Source organism: Chaetodon trifascialis, chromosome 9 (genome assembly GCF_039877785.1).
Source record: "Chaetodon trifascialis isolate fChaTrf1 chromosome 9, fChaTrf1.hap1, whole genome shotgun sequence".
NCBI classification, from domain to species: Eukaryota; Metazoa; Chordata; class Actinopteri; order Chaetodontiformes; family Chaetodontidae; genus Chaetodon; species Chaetodon trifascialis.
This window is the reverse complement of record NC_092064.1, coordinates 17,308,849-17,328,417: the sequence shown is the minus strand read 5'-3', so window position 1 is coordinate 17,328,417 and position 19,569 is coordinate 17,308,849. Positions and strand designations below refer to the sequence as shown.

Genomic DNA, 19,569 nt, shown 5'->3' with positions numbered 1-19,569 from the left:
ACACGACATCCAAACACCGACATCCAGATGTTGTGTTGCAGGAGGCAGAGGTGTGTCTGTGATAAACACCGTGCGTGATCAGTCGTTTTAGGGTTTTACTTTTCAGCTGCAGAAACATGATGATTCATGCTAATCAGCACATCACAAAAAAAACAGTTTTCATGTTGAAATAATGGCAAAGATGTTTGAAGGTGTTTATGGTGTTTCTGCACTGCAGGTTTAGGATCTCAGGCAGTTTTGGGACTTTTTTGGGTTTCAGGAGTGAAAGAACTCAGCAGAGATGCTAGAAAAATGCTGACAGTGCAGAAACTCATTTCTGCCAATGTGATGGAGAAAGATGATCCTGTAAGGTGATAAACTTTCTAGAAATAATGACCCGATTATTATTTTATTATTTATTGTCATTAGTTATCATTTGCTCAACAATGACTTGGCCATTTTTAGATACTGAGTCATTATTCTGTGAAAGTGTCTTATTATTTTGAGACACTAAGTCTTTATTTTTAGAAAGTCTCAGATTATAATGACTCAGGATTTTTTTTTTTAAATCCATTGGCAGAGATGGACTTCTATAGGAAACTGCAGTATTCTTTAGCTTATTCTTCCTCTCACAGATTATAGTCCTCCTCATATTAGACACACACACACACACACACACACACACACACACACATTTGCAAACAGAAAATGGATCATTAACTGTCCGCTGTGTTTATGTGTGTTGTTAGTTTGCATCTCAGCGTGTCGCCTCACCGCCTCCTGCTCGGGATGTGAGGAGTGTGTGATGCAACAAAAAAATCAGATGTATGTAGCGTGTAATCTGCTGTGTGCTGCTGCTGTCAGCTCGTCCTTTCCAACTTACATCAGCAGAAAACACACACACACACTGCTGCTCTCTCTTTAATGAGTTTTCCCTGAAACTCCAATCATAATTAACATTTTCCTCATTAGAGAGTGGGAGGATCATCTCGTGGAAACAGTTCTTATCAAACTGTGCTCAAGTCAAAGGAGAGACTTATCTGTTGAGTTTCTACATTTTCCACTAAAACTAAAAATTGTATTTTACTTCAGCTGTTCTAATGTTTGTGTCGTCGGCACTTTTGAGCATATTAAAGTTTAAAGAAAAGCAGGGAGTGTGTGTGTTGTACAGAAATCATGTGGTCCTTCTCATCATTTGGAGCTTCAGTGAGGATTATTAGCCGGCTGTGGTGATTTGCATTGAAGCTGAGAAAAGGTTATAACATGCAAACACACATCAGCAGTTACTACGACTCATCAAAGAGCTCTTGTTGCCTTTCTGCCTAATGAGCTGTAAACTGGTGGATGTCAGTCCGTCCTTTGACCTCGCTTGTTTCTGTTGTTCCAGCTGGAGGAAGTTTGCCCGTGTGCGCGGGATGCAAACAGAGGATCTACGATGAGCAGTACCTCCAGGCCCTCAACACTGACTGGCACACCGTCTGCTTCAGGTACGGTCCGCACAAACTCACCGTGGCCAGCGTGTTGACACACACTTCACGAGTTCATGTGTCTATAAAGGGCAGAGATGGAGTGAGGAAAGAGTGTGGAAACAATTTTTGCAATTGATGATTGAAAATATTGCTGTTTTCAGCTTCTCAGACGTGAGGATAAGTGACAGTAAATCGACTGGTGGCTGGATAAAACAAGCAATTTGGAGATTTGGCCTTCTGATCTGGGAAATTACAACAAGATTTTTACTGTTTTCCAACTGTTCATAGCCAAAATGATGAGTTCTTTCTGAGAAAACGATTAGTAGATTAATCAGTAAAGAAACAAATCATTAAACGTGTTTCATAATGAACCTGGACATTATTGATGGCACAGTTTACCGCTGCTGATCCAGCCCTGTGTCCCCCCTGCATGACATCAGGCACGTCTGTAGCCGCTAACTTGTCTGAGAGGAAGTGTTATCATATTAGTGCACATGTTCTTACCTTCTTCCTTGTTTAAATCCTCTCCTGTCAGCTGACCTTTTACTCTGCTGGTAACACTTCTTTTCTCTTTTGAGAGGAAAATCAGCTTTAATTGGTTCTCTTCTTCTTCCTCATGGGTCTTTGCTTTTAGTGGTCAGAGTTCGTTTTCTCTGGGTTTTCTCGTCTTTGAGTTGAACTCAGGCTTAAAAGTCTAAAGTCTTATGGCAACGCTCCCGTGACTCACCTCCATCACCTGTCAATATTGCAGCACCAGCCGGCCCTCGGGCGTAGGAAGCTGGCATGTGCAGGATGCTGAACGAGAAGGAGCAGAAGCATCACTGTAGTTTTGAACTGGTCTTCACTGGTTCACTGTAAACCTCTTAAGTGTCTCACAGCTTCCTGTCATTTGTGTTGCGATGGCGTCCTTGACAGCCGCAGCTCATTAAGGCAACATTATTGAGCATTTACTGCTTTGACTGATTTCAAAGCTGCTCAAGACTCTTCCTGATGAGCCAAGAAGATCTGTAGTTTCTGTGTGCAGCTCCAGCATCAAACCACAGCAGTCGCTGCGTTTGGTTTTACTTTGCAAAGGTTTTGTCTGGAGGAGAAGAACAGGCAGATTTGTGTTTGCAGCAGGTTTCGCTCGACACGAGGAGCCTCATTTGGAACTCGGCGCACATATCTGACACTGAAGCATGAAACGGCAGCATGTTGTGCGTGTGGGCAGTGAGAGTTCGCATGTTTCTGTTGAAAAGAAATCTTTTCACATTTTTTAGGTTTGAACCAGTATCTCAAGTTTTAATATGGAGCACTGGTCTTATCTGTGGAGCTGCTCTGATCTCAGTAGAGAAAAACACAGGAGCTTTCTACCTTTTGGCTTTTAGGAGCCTCCCAAACTATAAATTACATTCATTATTATTTAATTATGATATAGTGCTGTCATACAACCTCTGCTGACAAGAATTATTTCACATCCACTTGGTGATTGTTCTGGATCTTTCAATCTTCCAAGTGGGATGAAGTTTGCCCGGTTGTCACAGAATTGGGGATGATCAGATTTCCACTCTCCTCGCGTGATGTTCTGACTGGACGCAAGAAAGATCAGGCGTCATTAAATCTTCAGATCGATCTATCTTCACCTCAGCTCGTATAACGCGAAGCATCTGAGCACATGAATAAAAAGGACTCACAGATGGTTGAGACGTACTAATGGCCATCGATTCTTGCAGCACACTGAGCTGCAATTTGAGACTTCCACCAGCAGCTTCTGCCAGAGCGCATCCTCTGGTCCTTTTATGAGATTTTCCATTCTTAGATAGTATGTGGAAGTACAAGGTTTCATGGTTTAATCTCTCTTTATTAAATGACATTGATCATTATCTTACATAGCCTTCGATAAATGAACAATAACAATAGATGTAATGTTTGTTTTTCTGGATGCATCTCCTCTCAAGAGTGACCGCTCCCGTTTAGCATCATGCTAATGCCTTTCAGCTTCTGTGTTGTTTTGAGACGCCGCCGTGACACTGCAGCAAAAACACCACCAAGCTCAATCAGTGCTGCTAATCTCATTAAGCTGAGCCAGGAGAAGTTATTTACTTTGAAAGTGGGACAGTATTTACAAGGCTGTTCTATTAATAGGACACAGTTGTTGATGTTGCTGCAGCTTTTGTTTCTCATGATCTTATGTAACATCTCCTCCTCTTTCTCTCTGTCTCTCACATCTTTCGTCAACCTTGTTTCTGACAAGCAGCAGATAGAAACAGCTTTTCGTTGAGGAGTTCTAACTGAAACACTTCGTGTGTTGTTGTTTACCCTTACTTCCTGAAAAGAGATGGCTATAAATGTAACGCCGCAGTCATTAATGTTTGCTGTCTCTTTGGATTGTAACACATTAACAGGGCATGTAAATGTTGCGTTCACTGCCTGGCTTCTCTTTGTTAACCTTGGTTTAGCATTGAAAATGCAGCTGAACAGAGATATCTTCTTTTTTTATTCTGCGCGTTCTTCCTTGTCAAAACCTGGTGCCTACATTACCCACAATGCAACTTCAGCATCCTCAGTTTGGTCAGAGATTCTGGTTTGTTGTGTTAGCAGTGGCTAATGTAGCCTCGAGCGGCTAGCCTCAAACAGAGGTGAGGGGTGGGCTGCAGAGGTGTGGTGAGCTCGCTTCTTTCTGACTGTCCGTCTTCAGACCCAGCTGACCTCACTTGAGGCAGCTGATAAGGTTCCACACGCATAAACTCCCCGACACCTGCACACAGACTTTGATGCGCTGTCACTCCTCGTTTCGCCTCGTTCATCTGAGCCGCTCGACAGGTTGGCGCTCGCTCCGTGGAAAACTCACCGCTCACTGTGTCGTTAATGATTTCCCCGGCCGGATGTCTGAATGGGAAATCTGAGACTGGTTTCTGGGCACAGGGCAGAGTCCACAATGGTTTTGTGGTGCGTGTGTGGGTGTGTGATGAGAGAGTGCAGACAGGGAGTTACATCTGGCTGGATGAAGCATTGCAGCAGGTCTCAGTCTTTTTTTAGGCGTGCTTGCATTTTTGATTTTCTTTCTTTTGACTGCGTTTATGTGTGAACTCATCTCTCACCTTTTGTTGGTTTGCAAAAATAAAATCACGGCTTTGCATTTCTTTGTAATTGTGCCACCATTAGGTGCAGAGCAGCCTTGTGTAGCGGACTCAGACCTGAGCCTTGTGCCAGCTCCCCCACACTCCTTTTGAGGTGTTGGGTATCAGCCTGCAGCTTTAAGCCCTTCTACCCACCACATAGTGACACAACACACACCACAAGCATTGAATTAATCAGAGTGAAGCCATGTGAGTAATTAAAGCTGTAAAAAGAGAGTTGCAGTCTCCTAAAAAGTGTTGCATCCTCCTAGAAGCCATCCTAATGTTCCCCTGCGTGCCTCACCATGTCTAGAACTGAAAAGGAATAATTTCTTGACCCAGATCCAAATCCTGCGGGAGAGCAGGATTGTCATAGAGAAGGAGGATTTAAGATGGCTTCTCCAGTCAGACAAGACTTTTGTGGAAAACTGACGAGCGGGAATGGAGCTTAAATCCAAACAAAACAAAATGTCCAGCTGCAGGGCCCGCCGCCGCGACGGAGCATTGCTCCAGTGAAAAGGAAGTGGGAATGATAAGAGGAAGGGGAATGCAAAACTAGTGCTCGGAGCGTTATTTGAAGACTGTAGGGAGTCCCTTGGGCGCAGAAGAAAACATCTCAGAAAATAGCAGCAGCTCTCTGCACACACTGTAACCTTCATGGGAAAATGAAGCCGTGTTGTTTGTCCCACAGCTCCTCTGAACACCAAACACCACACAGACTGTGCTCTCTTTATTAGGAGCGCAGCCACAACATTTATTCACTGTGAGCACCGACTGCTAAATGACCAGCCGGGCTTCCGATGCATTGCTTTATGATTGGACTGCGGCACCATTAAGCAAAACGTATTGATTTTCCTACTGTAGCAGTTTTATGCTATTTTATTTGACTTTTGGGGAGTTACATTTTTGACATTTTCAGCCTTTTTTTATTGACAGCGAAGAGGCAGATGGGAAGGGGTTCACCTGAACGCAGCTTTGACAGCATTTGTTGATATGCACATTCGGGAGGTTCAGCAATGCTTTCCTGGGAAAGTAAATAAAAAAGAAAGGCATAATAAAAGTGACTGCATCAGTAGTTTGTTTATAATAAACAGAAGAAGAATGAGGCAGTAAACATGACCAGAAAGAGCTACTCTCTGTGAAGTGCACTGAAGAAACGTCTCACAGAATGGAGCAGCACCACAGATGGCGGCAAAATAATGTAAATATCACCAAGGAGAAGCCCCAGACTCTTTGCTAAGAGGGAAATTACATTTGATCAGAACTTTACTTGTTTCAGAAATGCGGCTGGTTGTTTTCAGCTCCTTGCTGGTTTCTGAACTTTGTGCTCACCACATTATTTCCTGAGATCTGGGACGTGAACAGCCAGGTTTTACAGTTAACAAGCACCCGCAAGAAAGCAAAGCAGATCATTAAAAAACTGTATGATATTATATGTTCGTCTCGTTCCTCATTAACATCTCGCAGTGTTTGATTACTTTTAATTATTCATTCATTCATTGTTTCTGGAAAGGCTGCAAGGACTCAGGCTAAAGGCCCTCTGGATGCTTCTCAGGAACAGTTTTATTGCCTCCACCGTGGATTTAAGGGGATTAAGCTAAAGTAGCTCTTGACATTTGAGAAAAGACACCAGATGTAGTAAGAAGGTGTGTATCATCATTATGACAGGGCTGTGGAGTCGGTCCCAACCTCTTGTTGCCTGTTGGGAATGACGAATAAGAGGATTTGTAGTCTCACGCTTATTAGCGCCCTCTATGATCCTTTTGGTTTCATGGTTTTTATTCACTGTATGCAATTTGCATCCTGTATTCTTTATTAGAGTGTAATCATTATTTAAATTATATGGTGTCTGGGTCACCAGATTATTGCAAATGAACGTCTCCATGTTCATTTCCACTCTTCTGTGGCGTCATGGATAATAAATCAGCTCTAGAAAATCATCATCTTATCAACATGGATTTGTTTTTCGCTCCAGCTGTGAAAAGTCGCCCCGTGCTGCAGTCGCTCTGCAGCACAATGCAGCACTGTCCAAACTATTTCGGCACGACGCTCAGTGCCCCAACAGTCGTCCCAAAGGACTGCAAAGGCTTGTGCTGTGTTAGCACTTCAGTTAGCAACCTCTTTTTTTGGCATCCAGCGTTCGTCTGCTGGTGACGTGGAGAACATGCTTTCTGATCATACGATGGTAGCTAATGTGCACGCTCTGCAGTCATTTCGACAAACACTCAGCTAACGTCGTTTAGGCCAGGTTGCCCTTCCTCAAGGACGAGCTGACACAAAGCCTACAACTGCCCTCCTGTGCTGCAGCACACATTTCTGTCTCCATCTGTCCCTCTACACCCTGAATCACGTCTGCAGGACCGGCGTTGCTGCCACTTGTGTGGAGAAAAATGGCTCCTGGTAACATGCCGTTTGAAAACGCACAGTTGAAACAAAAGATGGAACATGAACAAAAGGAAATCTCATCTGCAGCACATCTTGTTTCCAGCGCTGCGATGCTGAAGTCTGGCTCAGACACAGACAACACACAGGGCTGCAGTGACTCAGCCGTTTCTACCTGCAGATGAACTCTGCCTGGTGACAGACGCTGCAGGACACAGTGGATGATTCACGCTGTGTCGGATTGTTTACTGAGTCGGAAAATAACGTAGAACTTCGACACTGAGCTCTCGCAGTGTTGATGGCTCCGTTAATGAGGTGAGACTGTGAAAACATTTCCTCTGAAGTTATTATGGATGCTCATTAGCACAGAGGTTTTATAAATAATCTCAGCAGAGGAGCTTTGATATACACACACAGTATCCAGCACGTGTCCTTATCGAAGCTCCTTTTTAGTTTGTTGATCAGTAGAGCTGCATCAAATAGCTGATTGATTGATAATTCAGTAATCAATAAGCCTTTAAAGTCGTTTCTGAAAATGGGAATGGCAAATATCTGATGATCCAGCTTCTCCGATGTGGAGATTGGGGTCTTAATGTTGAAGTGAAAAGTAGTCAGCTGACTGTTTGAGCAGCCTGATCCTTCATGTATGTACATGTAATGATCTATGTTATTCTATAGAGATTGTTGCTATGGTGACATGCGGCCGAGGCGTCCGTTTGGGAATCCACCTCCGTCATTTGTAGACTTTTTCCCCAGATGCTCGAACTCCAGTAGTTAGCAGAAATCACGAGTCAGAAGCTTTTATTAAACAAAGTACCTGTAACTTAATGTAAAATTGCTATAATAATAGAAGCACAGAAGTACTATCAGCAAAATGTACTTAAGATATCAAAAGTAAAAGTACCTTGCAGTTAAATGGTTTTGGATCTGAGTATTTGAATGAACAGAAGCTGAGAACAGCCATGTTTTTTTTCTTTTTACTGCCGTTTTCTCACAAGCTCACAAGTTAATTATTTCATTATTTCATGATAACAAAGCTCATTTTGTCATGATAATGGGTTCATTTATCTCAGGAAAACAAAAGGCCAGTTTCTCCAGATAATGAGATGACTTGAGATTCGTACGAGTGGACTCTGACAAACACACTCTGCTCTGACGGGTGAATGTCTGAACGTATGAGCGGCTTATGAACTTTTGCCACTTTTGTAAGAGTATTTTCCACATTGATTTGATACGAGGTTATTTGCATTGCACAGGGGAAGTGGAAAAGAGGCTGCCCACAGCGGAGGGTGTTTGAATGGTATAATAAAGAGTGTGCAAAAATAAGTATTATAGTTTACATAGATGGTATCTTGACAGCTGTAGCAACTGATTTAAAGGGATAGTTCACCCCAAAATCAAAAGTACGATTCTGTTGAGCTATTTATTCATCTACTGTAGATTGTTTTACCGTGAGTTGCTGAGTTCTGGAGGTATCAGCTGTAAAGATGTTTGCCTTCTCTGGAATATAATGGAACCAGGTGACATTCGTCTTGTGTTGAAATACTTAGCAGTGATCTGAGGTGCATTAAGAGCACTACAGGTAAGAGGGAAAACTGTATTTTGGATTTTGGGGTGAACTGTCCCTGTAAGCTGAGCGTGTCAGACTGAACGTCGCTCATGGTCTTTCTGTTAGAGATAACTTTTAGATCACATCAGTTCTCATCATTTAAGGAGAAAACTATCCAGCTGCAGCCTCACAGGCGAGTGCACTTCAGTGATCATGCTGAGAAAACAAAAGTCATTTTGCCGTTTTCTACAGAAACTGGCCTTTATGTTTTCTCAAGTTAAACAAATAAATGAACCTGTTATCATGAGAAGATGAGCTTTGCATCATTAAATAAATAATTGCAAGGCCGTTCTCATCTTCCACAGTGAACAAGCTTACACTCATCCCCAGAAAACAGTCCTATGTCGGTAATACAGATGAGTTGAAAGGAGGTGGACGGGCTTTAATAGATGATGGATAAGAGGAAAATTTGATTTGTGCTGCCAGCGTCTTTAAATGTATTGAACAATACAGGAAATGAGCAGTTAACATTACAAGGGAGGAGTCTATGTGGAGTGTTCATGAGGTCCAAAAGGAGAAATGAGCAGCCATGAGGAAGGTGGGGCAGGGGACAGGAAATAGTTGATGCAGAAGCGTGACCCCTCTGTGCAGCTGCACTGAGAGAGGAAGCAGAGGAAGGGAGAGACGGCAGAGTCGCTGATGGTCGTGACGGCGAGGCTGGCGGAGCTGTGCGAGTTGAGCATCAGAGCTGCTGACATGAGTCTGTCCTCTGACTGTCAAAACAAGACCGTCGCTCCCACAGGAGACACGTCAGCAAAGAACCAGCGCAGCAAGAAGCAGCACACACAGTAAGTGGACCCGTCAAACTCAGCTTTAACGAAAACGGTCCCAACTGACGGGCCCGTTCCCGGCTTTTGACCACATCACATGGCCTTCCTCAGAGGTCTTCCTTTCCTGTGATGGACATGACCTGCTGCTTGTGTGTGTTAATGTGAAACTGACTGTAATATGTAAGAAAAATCAGCAAATTCTCACATTGGGAACCTGGAACCATCAGATGTTTCCTATTTGTGCTTAAAAAGGGACTTAAAGTTATTATTCTCATTTAGTATTTTAGATTTTGTCTTTCGATCGACTAAACAATTAATTGACTAAAAGATCTGCTGGTGAATTTAACAGGAAATATGGATTAAATTGAGATTCAATTTTTGTCAAATAAGTGAAGTTTGATGTAAATTAATTTCACCTGAAGCTTGAGGCTTTTTCATGATTCTTAATTTGTAAGTTGCATCTGATGATAATTTTAATTATTGATTCATCTGCTTATTTTCTTGTTGCATTAATGATTTGTTTGGGCAATACAACATCAGAAACTTGTTATAGTGAGTACTCATTATAAAACCACATAGGACGATGCAAACCTGAAGGTGAGCCTTTACCAAAGAGCTAAATATTAACATTATAGTTTCTGATCATTAAAGTCAAATAAACACTGATGATCTGCTCTGCTTGTGTGAGATCAGTCAGGTGTTCAGCCGACTGTCACTTCCCCTCGTGGTTTCACTCAGCAGCTCTTAAACTCACAGAAATGCAAAGAAGCTTCAAACCGTCATCTTTCACTGTTTGAAATGCCCAAATTACACTCAGTGTCTTCATGCAGGTCGACAGTATCTTGTGATAAACGCGCTCTGAGCGTGTCTCTGTGGCTTTAGGTGATCTCTTGAAGCCGTCTCACGCGTCCCTCATGTCAGAGGACACATCAGTCACACTTCTGTCTTTGTGGATCCACAAACCCGTGTCCGTCAGTGACTTCCCTCTTTTTTTAACACAGCACAGTGAATCAAACCCTGCTGCCCTACATGTGACTGACTTCAGTCAGTGTTTCTGTCCTTGTCATATTAGCCGAAGTCCACACGCGCTTACATCATCGACTTTAACCAAACTTACATTTCCGTGAACCCAAATACTGAAGGATGACTTCATTGCAGAGAGGAGGCTGCTAGTTTTGGTTTTAACACAGTGTGTGTGTGTGTGTGTGTGTGTGTGTGTGTGTGTGTGTGTGTGTGTGTGTGTGTGTGTGTGTGTGTGTGTGTGTGCGTGCGTGTGTGCGTGCGTGTGTGTGTGCGTGTGTGTGTGTGTGTGTGTGGTAAAGCAGATAAGCCTGTTATCCAGCAAAACCAGGCTGTCAAAGGGGAAAACTCACTTTTTCGTCTCATTGGACATCTAGTTTGACTTGTGTTAATCCAAAGAAGCCAGAAATCACATTGTGCTTATACATTTGTACATATGAAGGAAATTTGGCTCTACACTCGTAAATTTGTTCATATTCATTGAGAAAGCAACATGTACGTCAGATTTTCCGCTTGTTTTGTTGATGATCGTCAGGCGGCTGCAGGAGGATGTGATGCACGTCCTATAAAACTGCAATAAACATTAAAGCTAAATTTCAATGTAGCCGTGTGTTAAACATTTCTCTTTTATGGTCTGTTTGTCTATATGAAAGATCAAAAAGGCATCTTCCCACAGCCTGCAGTGAAGTATTGTTCTCTCCCTCTGTTTGGATTTATGATTTCTTCTTTTTTAACAGCCTCACAAACCTGAAACTGTCCTGCTATACGCACACACTTTGTTCCTTTGAACTATTAACTGTTAACAATATTTCAGCAGGATGTAGAGCTTATTTCAACACTACAAAATGTCATTTTAGTGAGATTTTAAAATAAAAAATGAATGGAGTGAGTGAAGAGTAAAGCGCTCTGTGCTGCTGTGTCCCCTCCAGTCCATCACATAAACTTCAGTGTTTTATCTTTCTGTCATTATTGCATTTGAATTGTCTTTTCAAGCTGTTAGACTTTAGATCAGAGCTCGTCGTTTTCCAGCGCTCTGTGTCGGCACCCAGAGCTCCTCCTCTTCCTCCTCGGCAGAACGTCCCAGGGTTCAAACCTGCCGATAACATTTGCAGAGAGGAGTCGTCCTGTGTGCTGGTGCGTTTTTGATTAATCACCTGTTCCCGAGCTCTGACCTTTGGCTCTCGCTACAATACTTTAATCGCACTTTGAAAATTCAATTTTGTCACGTTTGGAGCAGGTACACTCCAGACTTAAACCCTGCATGTGATTAAAGAAAGGAAGATTAACACCCTCGTTTTCTTTGTACTTTCTGTCACTGTCATATTTGACCTTCAGGACTGCATAAACAGAATAGAGTCTTTGTCAGGATTCGGACGCTTTGAAATGCTGTCTTGTTTAAAAAACTTGTTCCACCTGCTCACTCGGTCAAATTGTAATTAATAAAACAAATAAAATAAAAAATGTGACACTGCACAAAGTCAAGGTCCACTTACTGGCTTTTGTGGAGCTTTCAGCTGTATCAGACTGTCTTCATCAGCAGGAGTTGGCTGAGGTGTCATGGAGGTAAATCTGTTGACATGATGGCACCTTAAGGACTTCCATGTTGGCTGAAAAGGCAAAACAGCACAGGGTCACATTCCTGGTACATTATCATTATTATTATTACACTTTGGAAAGTGAACGCTGTATTTCTGCTGTTTACCTCACGATTGATAAGATGAATGATAATAGTTGCTGCCGTGATAACTGTAAAATCCTGTGTTTTGATGTCTAATAAGTCGTGAAACACATTAATCTGTCCTCTCACTGGACTTCCTGCATATTTAAATTGGATACGTGTTTCAATAAGCTCGTTTGAGATGAGCCAGTTGTCCTGCACACGATTGATTGATGCGTGGCAGATTTATGACATTATTTAAACAACGATAACTTCCACAAGCCTGGCCAGTATAAATGCCTGACAGACATATGCTGAGGTGAATTGATAGGCTGTTTGTGTCTGAATTCCTGCTTCATTGATTTTATTAGATTCTTGATTGCCAGTCCTAAACGCTCAGCCCTGCATGGCACTGAGATTCTGCTGCCTGAACTGGTGCACCTTCTTCGCACCACCATGCTCACTTCCTGTATTAGTATCCTCTGTTTGTGTTCAGGCTGTTGCAGAAACAGACTACCCTCTAAACTATTTAGTAAAAGAGCCCTGATCATGAATAGGAGCTCTGCTGTCCTTCCTGAATCCGGCTGAACAACACTTATCATGGTTCCCAGAGCTCGCTGAAACCTTTTATCACTTCCCCACAGTGGAACAAGAGAGACGGCCCCAGACTGACTGTCAGTCCAGGGGGCTTAACAGTCACAAAGGAAACTGCTGCCGCGCGCATCATTTACTCACAGTCTGCCAGGGCTCCTGTTTACCAGCTCAACAGACCACCGGGCCACAAATAAAGAGATTGTCTCCCACAGTCTGAAACATTTGTTCAGCAGCCAGTGCAGAGCCAAGGCTATAGAGGGCGCAATTATAGCCACTGTTTAAAATGCACCACCCACTTTCCTCCACTGTGCTTCTGTTCTGTCCTGTTAAGTGTAGCAAAGAGCAGGTTGTGGAGGGGTTAATGCGTGTGTGCTGCCAAGCTTGTGTTTGTCAAGGTGAAGGGAACAGTTTGAAACCACCCCAAAGAGACAGACTGAGGGGGTTAGGATGAGGTGATGAGGTAATGCCTCTGTTTCTATGTGAGAGGGTGACATCATTGCTGTGGCATTCTGCGTTGCCATGGAGAAGGAGGAGGGAGGGGAGGAGGGGGTGGTAATATAGGGGGAACAAAAAGGGGTGCGTGGGAATGGGATGAATGTGTCCTTGAACGTGTGTGTTCATGTGTGAGCGCTGAATGTATCAAAACCGAAGTAATTCAGCCAAATCAGTCAAATCAATGGGTGGATCTGTTTGTTGGTGCGGCGTCCTGTCACACGGGTACGTTCAGCGCTGAGTCCGTGTGGGAAATCCTCAGTTTTCTGGAAAATATCAGCAGTGGAAATCTTGGCAGTGGACCAGGAATCTCTCTCTATTTATGTCTGCTGTGAGGGGGAAGAGAGGGGTCTCCCCCAGACATGTCTGCCATTTCCTCAGCTTGACTTTCACTGTGTGTGTATGTGTGTGTGTGTGTGTGTGTGTGTGTGTGTGTGTGTGTGTGTGTGTGTGTGTGTGTGTGTGTGTGTGTGTGTGTGTGTGTGTGTGTGTGTGTCTATGTGTGCATCCCTCCAGCCCACAACCCCCTCATCTCTTTCCCAGAGGTTGTGTTTCCTCTTTGTCTGTGAGGATTTCAGCTTAGCCTGCAAGTAGTTGAGCACTTTTTCATGCAGTAGACACATTTGTTTCAGACTCAATACGCTCGACGTTTGTTGTCTCATTTTCGTGATTTTACTTTCGGGCTGGGCAGACCAGTGTATTGGCTTATTGATCAGAAGTACTCAAAAGCGTTTCTGCTGTCGTTGCAGATAGAAAGGAGATGGATGTCCGTCTGAGCTTCACTCAGATGATGGAAGATTCAATAATTAATGAGGAGACACGTGCACATGTGTGTGTGTGCCTCTGTGTGTCTGTGTCTGCGTGTACTTAAGAGGTGTGGTTCCTGTAAATCTTTCAGCTTTGCATCTATTTGTTAGTCATGAACCTGCTCACACCTCCACCAGAACACACACAGCATTTCCTTCTGACTGCTCCCGCTTCCTTTAGCAGTGTCAGCCCACGCGTCATTTAATGTCCTGCGGCAAGTACACACACACGCACACACATGTACGCACGCATGCATGCACACTCACACGCACACATACACACACAACATAGATGCTGACCAGGGCTGGATGGCCTGTAGGGTTTGTGTGGGAGTCAGATTAAGTTCTTGTTTGGTTTTATTTCAGTGTGAGGCGTTCAAGGACTCCTCTTCAAAGGATTCTCAGTGAGGTCAGAGCGGAGAAAAGAGAAGAGCTGCATGTTTGCAGCCTCACATACTTTGTTCAGATTCGAGCTGCAACAATTAGTTGATTGATCAGATTAGTTAAAAGAAAAATTATCGGTAAATAATTACAATAATCAATCGTTTCAGTCGTATTTTCAAGGAAAAAAATGCCATATTCTTTAATACCAACTGTGAGGAATTGGCTTTTCTTTGTCATATGTCGTTGTACACTGGATATCGTTGGGATTTGGACAGTTTTAAGGTGTCACCTCGTGTTCTGGGCAGCAGTGAAGAGCATATTATTGCAACATGGTTCTATACTGAAAACAACAATGAATTGCAGCCCTAGTTCAGATGCGTACTGCAGCATGGATACATGTGGCAGAAAATGAAAACAGTGCATCATCTCACAACCATTTTAGCTGAGCAGCTGCAGGGCAGATTCATATTTGAGACACAGCTGACGTGTTAAACAAAGATCTGCATGTCAGTTCACACACAACTGAAAAAAAAACCAGAAACATTTAGGCCTCATTAATAGTTAATTGTCTATCTGCCTGTCTGCCATTTCCCTGTGTGTGTGTGTGTGTGTGTGTGTGTGTGTGTGTGTGTGTGTGTGTGTGTGTGTGTGTGTGTGTGTGTGTGTGTGTGTGTGTGTGTCTATGTCTATGACCTGTGATTCATTTTGATAGGCAGCTAACTGTTGAAGGCCTATTTTAGGATTTTTTTAGGATTATTTCTATTGTTGGCTCGTCTGCAGATTATCTAGAGCACGAGGTGACGTCTTCAGCTGTCTGCTTTTGTCTGACCAACAGTCTAAAACCCCAAATATATTCAATTTACTGTCATATAAGAAGAGAAAAGCAGCAAGTCGTCACATTTTAGAAGTTGCTTTAAATATGATTGAAGCTGTGAAATAATTACAGATTAATTTTCTTTGACTGTTTTAGTTTAAACCCATATAAACAAGAAATAGTGATATGCTGTAGTGTGTGTTTTATGCATCTACTGTATACGCTGCATGGTTACATGCAGTACATTAATGCAGATGAGACATTTTCCTCATTCGTTGAGGCACCTGTGAGTCACCGTTTCTCGCTCAGTATATTTACGTTTTCATCCTCTTCAGCACTTCGGTCCCTCTGGGAATCGAATTCCATTCATTCATTTAGACCTGATGTTTTCCTCATTCAACCTCAGCTCATTCATATCAACCTGGGGACAAATTAATCATGTTAGGTATTGACCCGGGTCAGACTGCCAGCGTGATAAATAGAAAGCAGAGCCATTCAAAACATATTACATCATGAAACTGTCCAATGAGGAAATCTCACTGAGAATAATAAATATGAATGATGGTGGACGACTGAAGATCAGCACATGGATAACTCATCTGCTGTACTATAATTTTAAAAAATGATCTAAATCCTACACACACTTATATGTAGTACATTTTTTGTTTATGTGTCAATAAATTTTACATATGTAACCCTAAAACTCATTTAAATGTATTTTTTTGGTTTGCTTTTTTCAACTTTTGAACCCTCGTCACATTACATATGTTTAGAGGGTGATATTTTTAAAATATCTATTTAATAATTTACAAGAAAAAAGCTTTGATTTGAGAAATGTCAGAAAAGAAATATGTTTAGGTGTCTGTCTCAACAACTACTAGATGGATTGCTAAAAAATCCTTCACAGATGGTCCCCAGAGATTGAATTGCGATCTGTGTGACTCTCCAATTCTGTGGTTTATGTTAGCATTTGCTAACATTTGCTAACATGGCAGTTGCTCATTAGCAAATGTTAGCATGCTAGCACGCTAAAGTAGGATAGTGAACATGGTAAACATTACACCCGCTAAACATCAGTATGCTAACATTGGCATTGTGTGCATGTTAGCATGCTGATGTTAGCATTTAGCTCAAAGCCTCACACTAGCTAGCTAGCATGTCTGTAGCCTCTCCTTCTGTCAGTTACCCCAGTCTCAAATTTACAGTTTTTGTGGTGAATGCTTGCAGTGGAGGGAACCACTGACCTTAAAGAACATGATAACCAGCCTTTGCAGATTACAGACACAGAGTAACTGTAACTGTACTCATATGTTGGTGAGCACAGACGGAGGAAGGTGAGAGGCCAGGAAAACGGCCGCCTCCGTTTGACCCCGAAAAGGAATTTCTTGCTCTCTCAGGCACTTTTAGATAATGCATCAGGGATTAGAGCATTGGGGTGGCAGTTGCAGATTTACTAGCTCCACTCCTTCGCTCTCATCTTCTCTGTCATTGGCTGCCTCCTGACCCTCGGGGGATCCAGCTGGGTTTCATGGTGTTTAAAATCTGCTCTGCTCCTCACAGGAGTTATTTATGTCTGAGCACCCTGTGCAGCTTTTCCTTTGTCCATGTCCACGGTCATTGTGTCTTCAGATATTAATCTTTTCACAGACTCTCTCACAGATTTCTCAAACTCATTTCTTCCTCTGACCTTTAGCATCATTATCGATCACTTTGCTGTAGTGTTTGTAATATTTGGCTTGCCTGCAGTTCGTGTTTTTCTCCACAGTAAGGTGGGAGAGACTGCTAAGCTTTTCAGCTTTTCATCCAGCTAGATTTTGGGATTTTTTGGAGCATCATAGCAGAGTGGGCAAAGACTCTCGCTAAGTCTTTTCACGCTGATAATCCTCTTACTCGTCCGTGCCGATGCACACACAAACACAGTCACCCAAATACACCCAAGTGTGAGCACACATTCGACACTCTAACTGTTAAAAAGCATTTGATTTTTCCATTGTATTGCTGCATTGTTTTTTTTTTAATTCATGGGGGCCTTGAGTTGTAACTGGGCGTTGCTGCCTGTCTCCTCCACCTCTGAGATAAGATTCTTGTCCTGAAGGCGTCTCCATCTGGGAGTCACTAATGTATTCACTCATGTCTTTAATACTCTGCTTCCAGTCCCAGCTCTGCTCCAAGAGGTTTTACTCTGAAGGAACCTTAGAGCATTAAGATCACTCCTGTGTGCTCCCACCTCAGGTATGACTTTGCCTCAGCAGGGGTTTGCAGGGTGTGTGTGTGTGTGTGTGTGTGTGCCATGAAAGACAGTTATTGAGTGGCAAAGAGCCAAGACAGCTGAGTGGCTCCTGGCTCGGTGCTGCGGACGTCTTCTGAAAGCCTTGACCCACTTCCAAGTCTCCTCCACCCCCCCGCGCACCCAAACATGCTGCATACTGAAGCAGCTCTGCTACAATCTGCTGAGCTGCAGTGGAGCTCTGCATGCAGATGCCGGCAAGAGTGGGTGTGTCTGTCTGTCTGTCTGTCTGTCTGTCTGTCTGATAAATAAATTGTGTGTGTTGCAATGTGTGTAGCTGTGTGTGTATGTGCAGACTTACTCTAGGTGCAAGACCTGGGGCAAAGTCATGGAGAGTTGCTGCTTCTGCTGAATATATTAATGAGTCCTTCACTAGTTATTATTTTACCAACGTGCCACAAGCATGTTCAGCAAAGTGTCGTCTTTGTGTGATGAATATCAAAGAGGAAAGGAAGATCAATTCTCCTACAGAGTGGTGTGTGTAGGTCTGTGTTTTGTCCAATCACCAGTCCCAAATCTGAAGATATTCAATTAACTGTCAAATAAGACGAAGAAAGCAGGAAATCCTGCTTGAACCAGGTTGTGTTTGTCATTTTGCTTGAAAAGTAAACAATCAATTGATTGAAATGGAGTGATGTTAAGGACAAAGTATGCGTTGTAATCACTGGGTTATTTAAGGCTGAAACACTTCATTTTAACATTTCATGTTTTTGGGCTTTGAACCCATGGCCCGAGGAGTGCGTACATGAAATATGTTTGGAGAAATGATTGCATTTTGAGGAAGATTAGAAAAAATATAATCCTGATATCTTTGGTTTCTTAAGCAGCAAAGTAGCAGCGACCAGCACATTTATCACATCGCAGCCAGACACTAAAGACTCCGCCATGTCACGAAAATTAAGAAATTTGAAATTTATGTAAATGAACATAGCAGGAAATTGGGATGAGACAAGGGGCAAAGTGAATGCTTCTGCTCCAACCTTCGAAGCCATGCATATTGTTTTATATTTCCAGAGCAAACAGGCCTGGATTTAAGCTGCTCCGAGCAGGGACGAGGCCAGACGGCTGGCTGATTGGAGGCAAGCTCCGCTGGGAAGGAGTGGAGACACTCACTTAGTCATGGCCATCAGACACAGAGATTTATACAGATTACAAACAAGCACAAACACGCACATGCAAGTGCTCTAACTCACACGTACAGAAATGCTTTTATCATAAGCAAAGGGATTAGCACACATTTTTGGCCTCACGCAGAGCAGATGTGCCTGCCTGCCCACATCGACACATGTATGAAGACATAATGTTTACAGTGACACAGATGGACACACATTTTCTGACAACAGGAAGATCAGAAAGGTGCCACCTGATCTATTGTGGAGCATTTCTTCACCTGGCCTGAGTCACATCAGACTGTCATCATCCTTCCTCTGAAATCATTCTTATCATGTATCATCACTTACCAGGAACTAACCTTTACTCACCTGTTTTTGTATTATTTTGAATATCAAATCAGCATCAGCAGAGGTCTCTGTTATTATTATTTGCTTTGTAAATGAACTTGAAGCGTGTCACATCATTATCTCCTCCCGTCTGTCTCCAGTTCCTCGTCATCCGCCCTTCACTGTCAGCGTCTGATGCCTATCAGGCTGACGTCACTCTGGACGTTCAGAGCAGCTTGCTGTTGAACCCTGCTGACAGATGGACAGACCAGACAGAGCTGTACACATGAACATGTCTGATTGGGCTCAGCAGCAGACTGTCTGTACAAAAAGTAGATGTTCAGCCAATTCAGCACTTAAAACACAGTATTGATTAACGCAACCTGGAAAGAAGCACTCGACAACACAGGCTCATTATAACAAAATCAAGACACATCATGCTGCTGTCAGCTCCTGAATCACTGCACATGTTTGCCTTCATTTCTGCTGTTCTGTGTTTGAGGAATTAAAAAGAATAATTTCTCTGATTCCAGCTTCTAAAATATTAATGTTTTTAGTTTTTTTTTAACTTCTCCATGACATTTTAAGAAGTCTGTCCCTTTACTACAATCAACATTTGGCAGGACTCGCGTTTGTATGTAACCCTGAAAGTGAAGTTAGCAAGCTACGCTAGCTTGCCCTCACTCAGGAAGAGGAAGATTGTTAGCCTAGCTTGCTAACATTAGCACTGATAGACTGCTAGCGATAGACATTGCTTCTTGTTAATGGT

At 42.9% G+C, this 19,569-nt stretch overlaps 1 protein-coding gene across 1 annotated transcript in view; it reads left to right on the top strand.

Annotated features, from left to right (window-relative positions):
- The window catches only part of limk1a (LIM domain kinase 1a), a 47,003-nt gene that overhangs the window by 1,704 nt on the left and 25,730 nt on the right, over positions 1-19,569 (top strand). Inside the window, exon 2 of the mRNA XM_070970201.1 lies at positions 1,367-1,466. Within this exon, the coding sequence (XP_070826302.1) occupies positions 1,367-1,466 (100 nt within the window). The remainder of the gene's footprint in view (positions 1-1,366; positions 1,467-19,569) is intronic.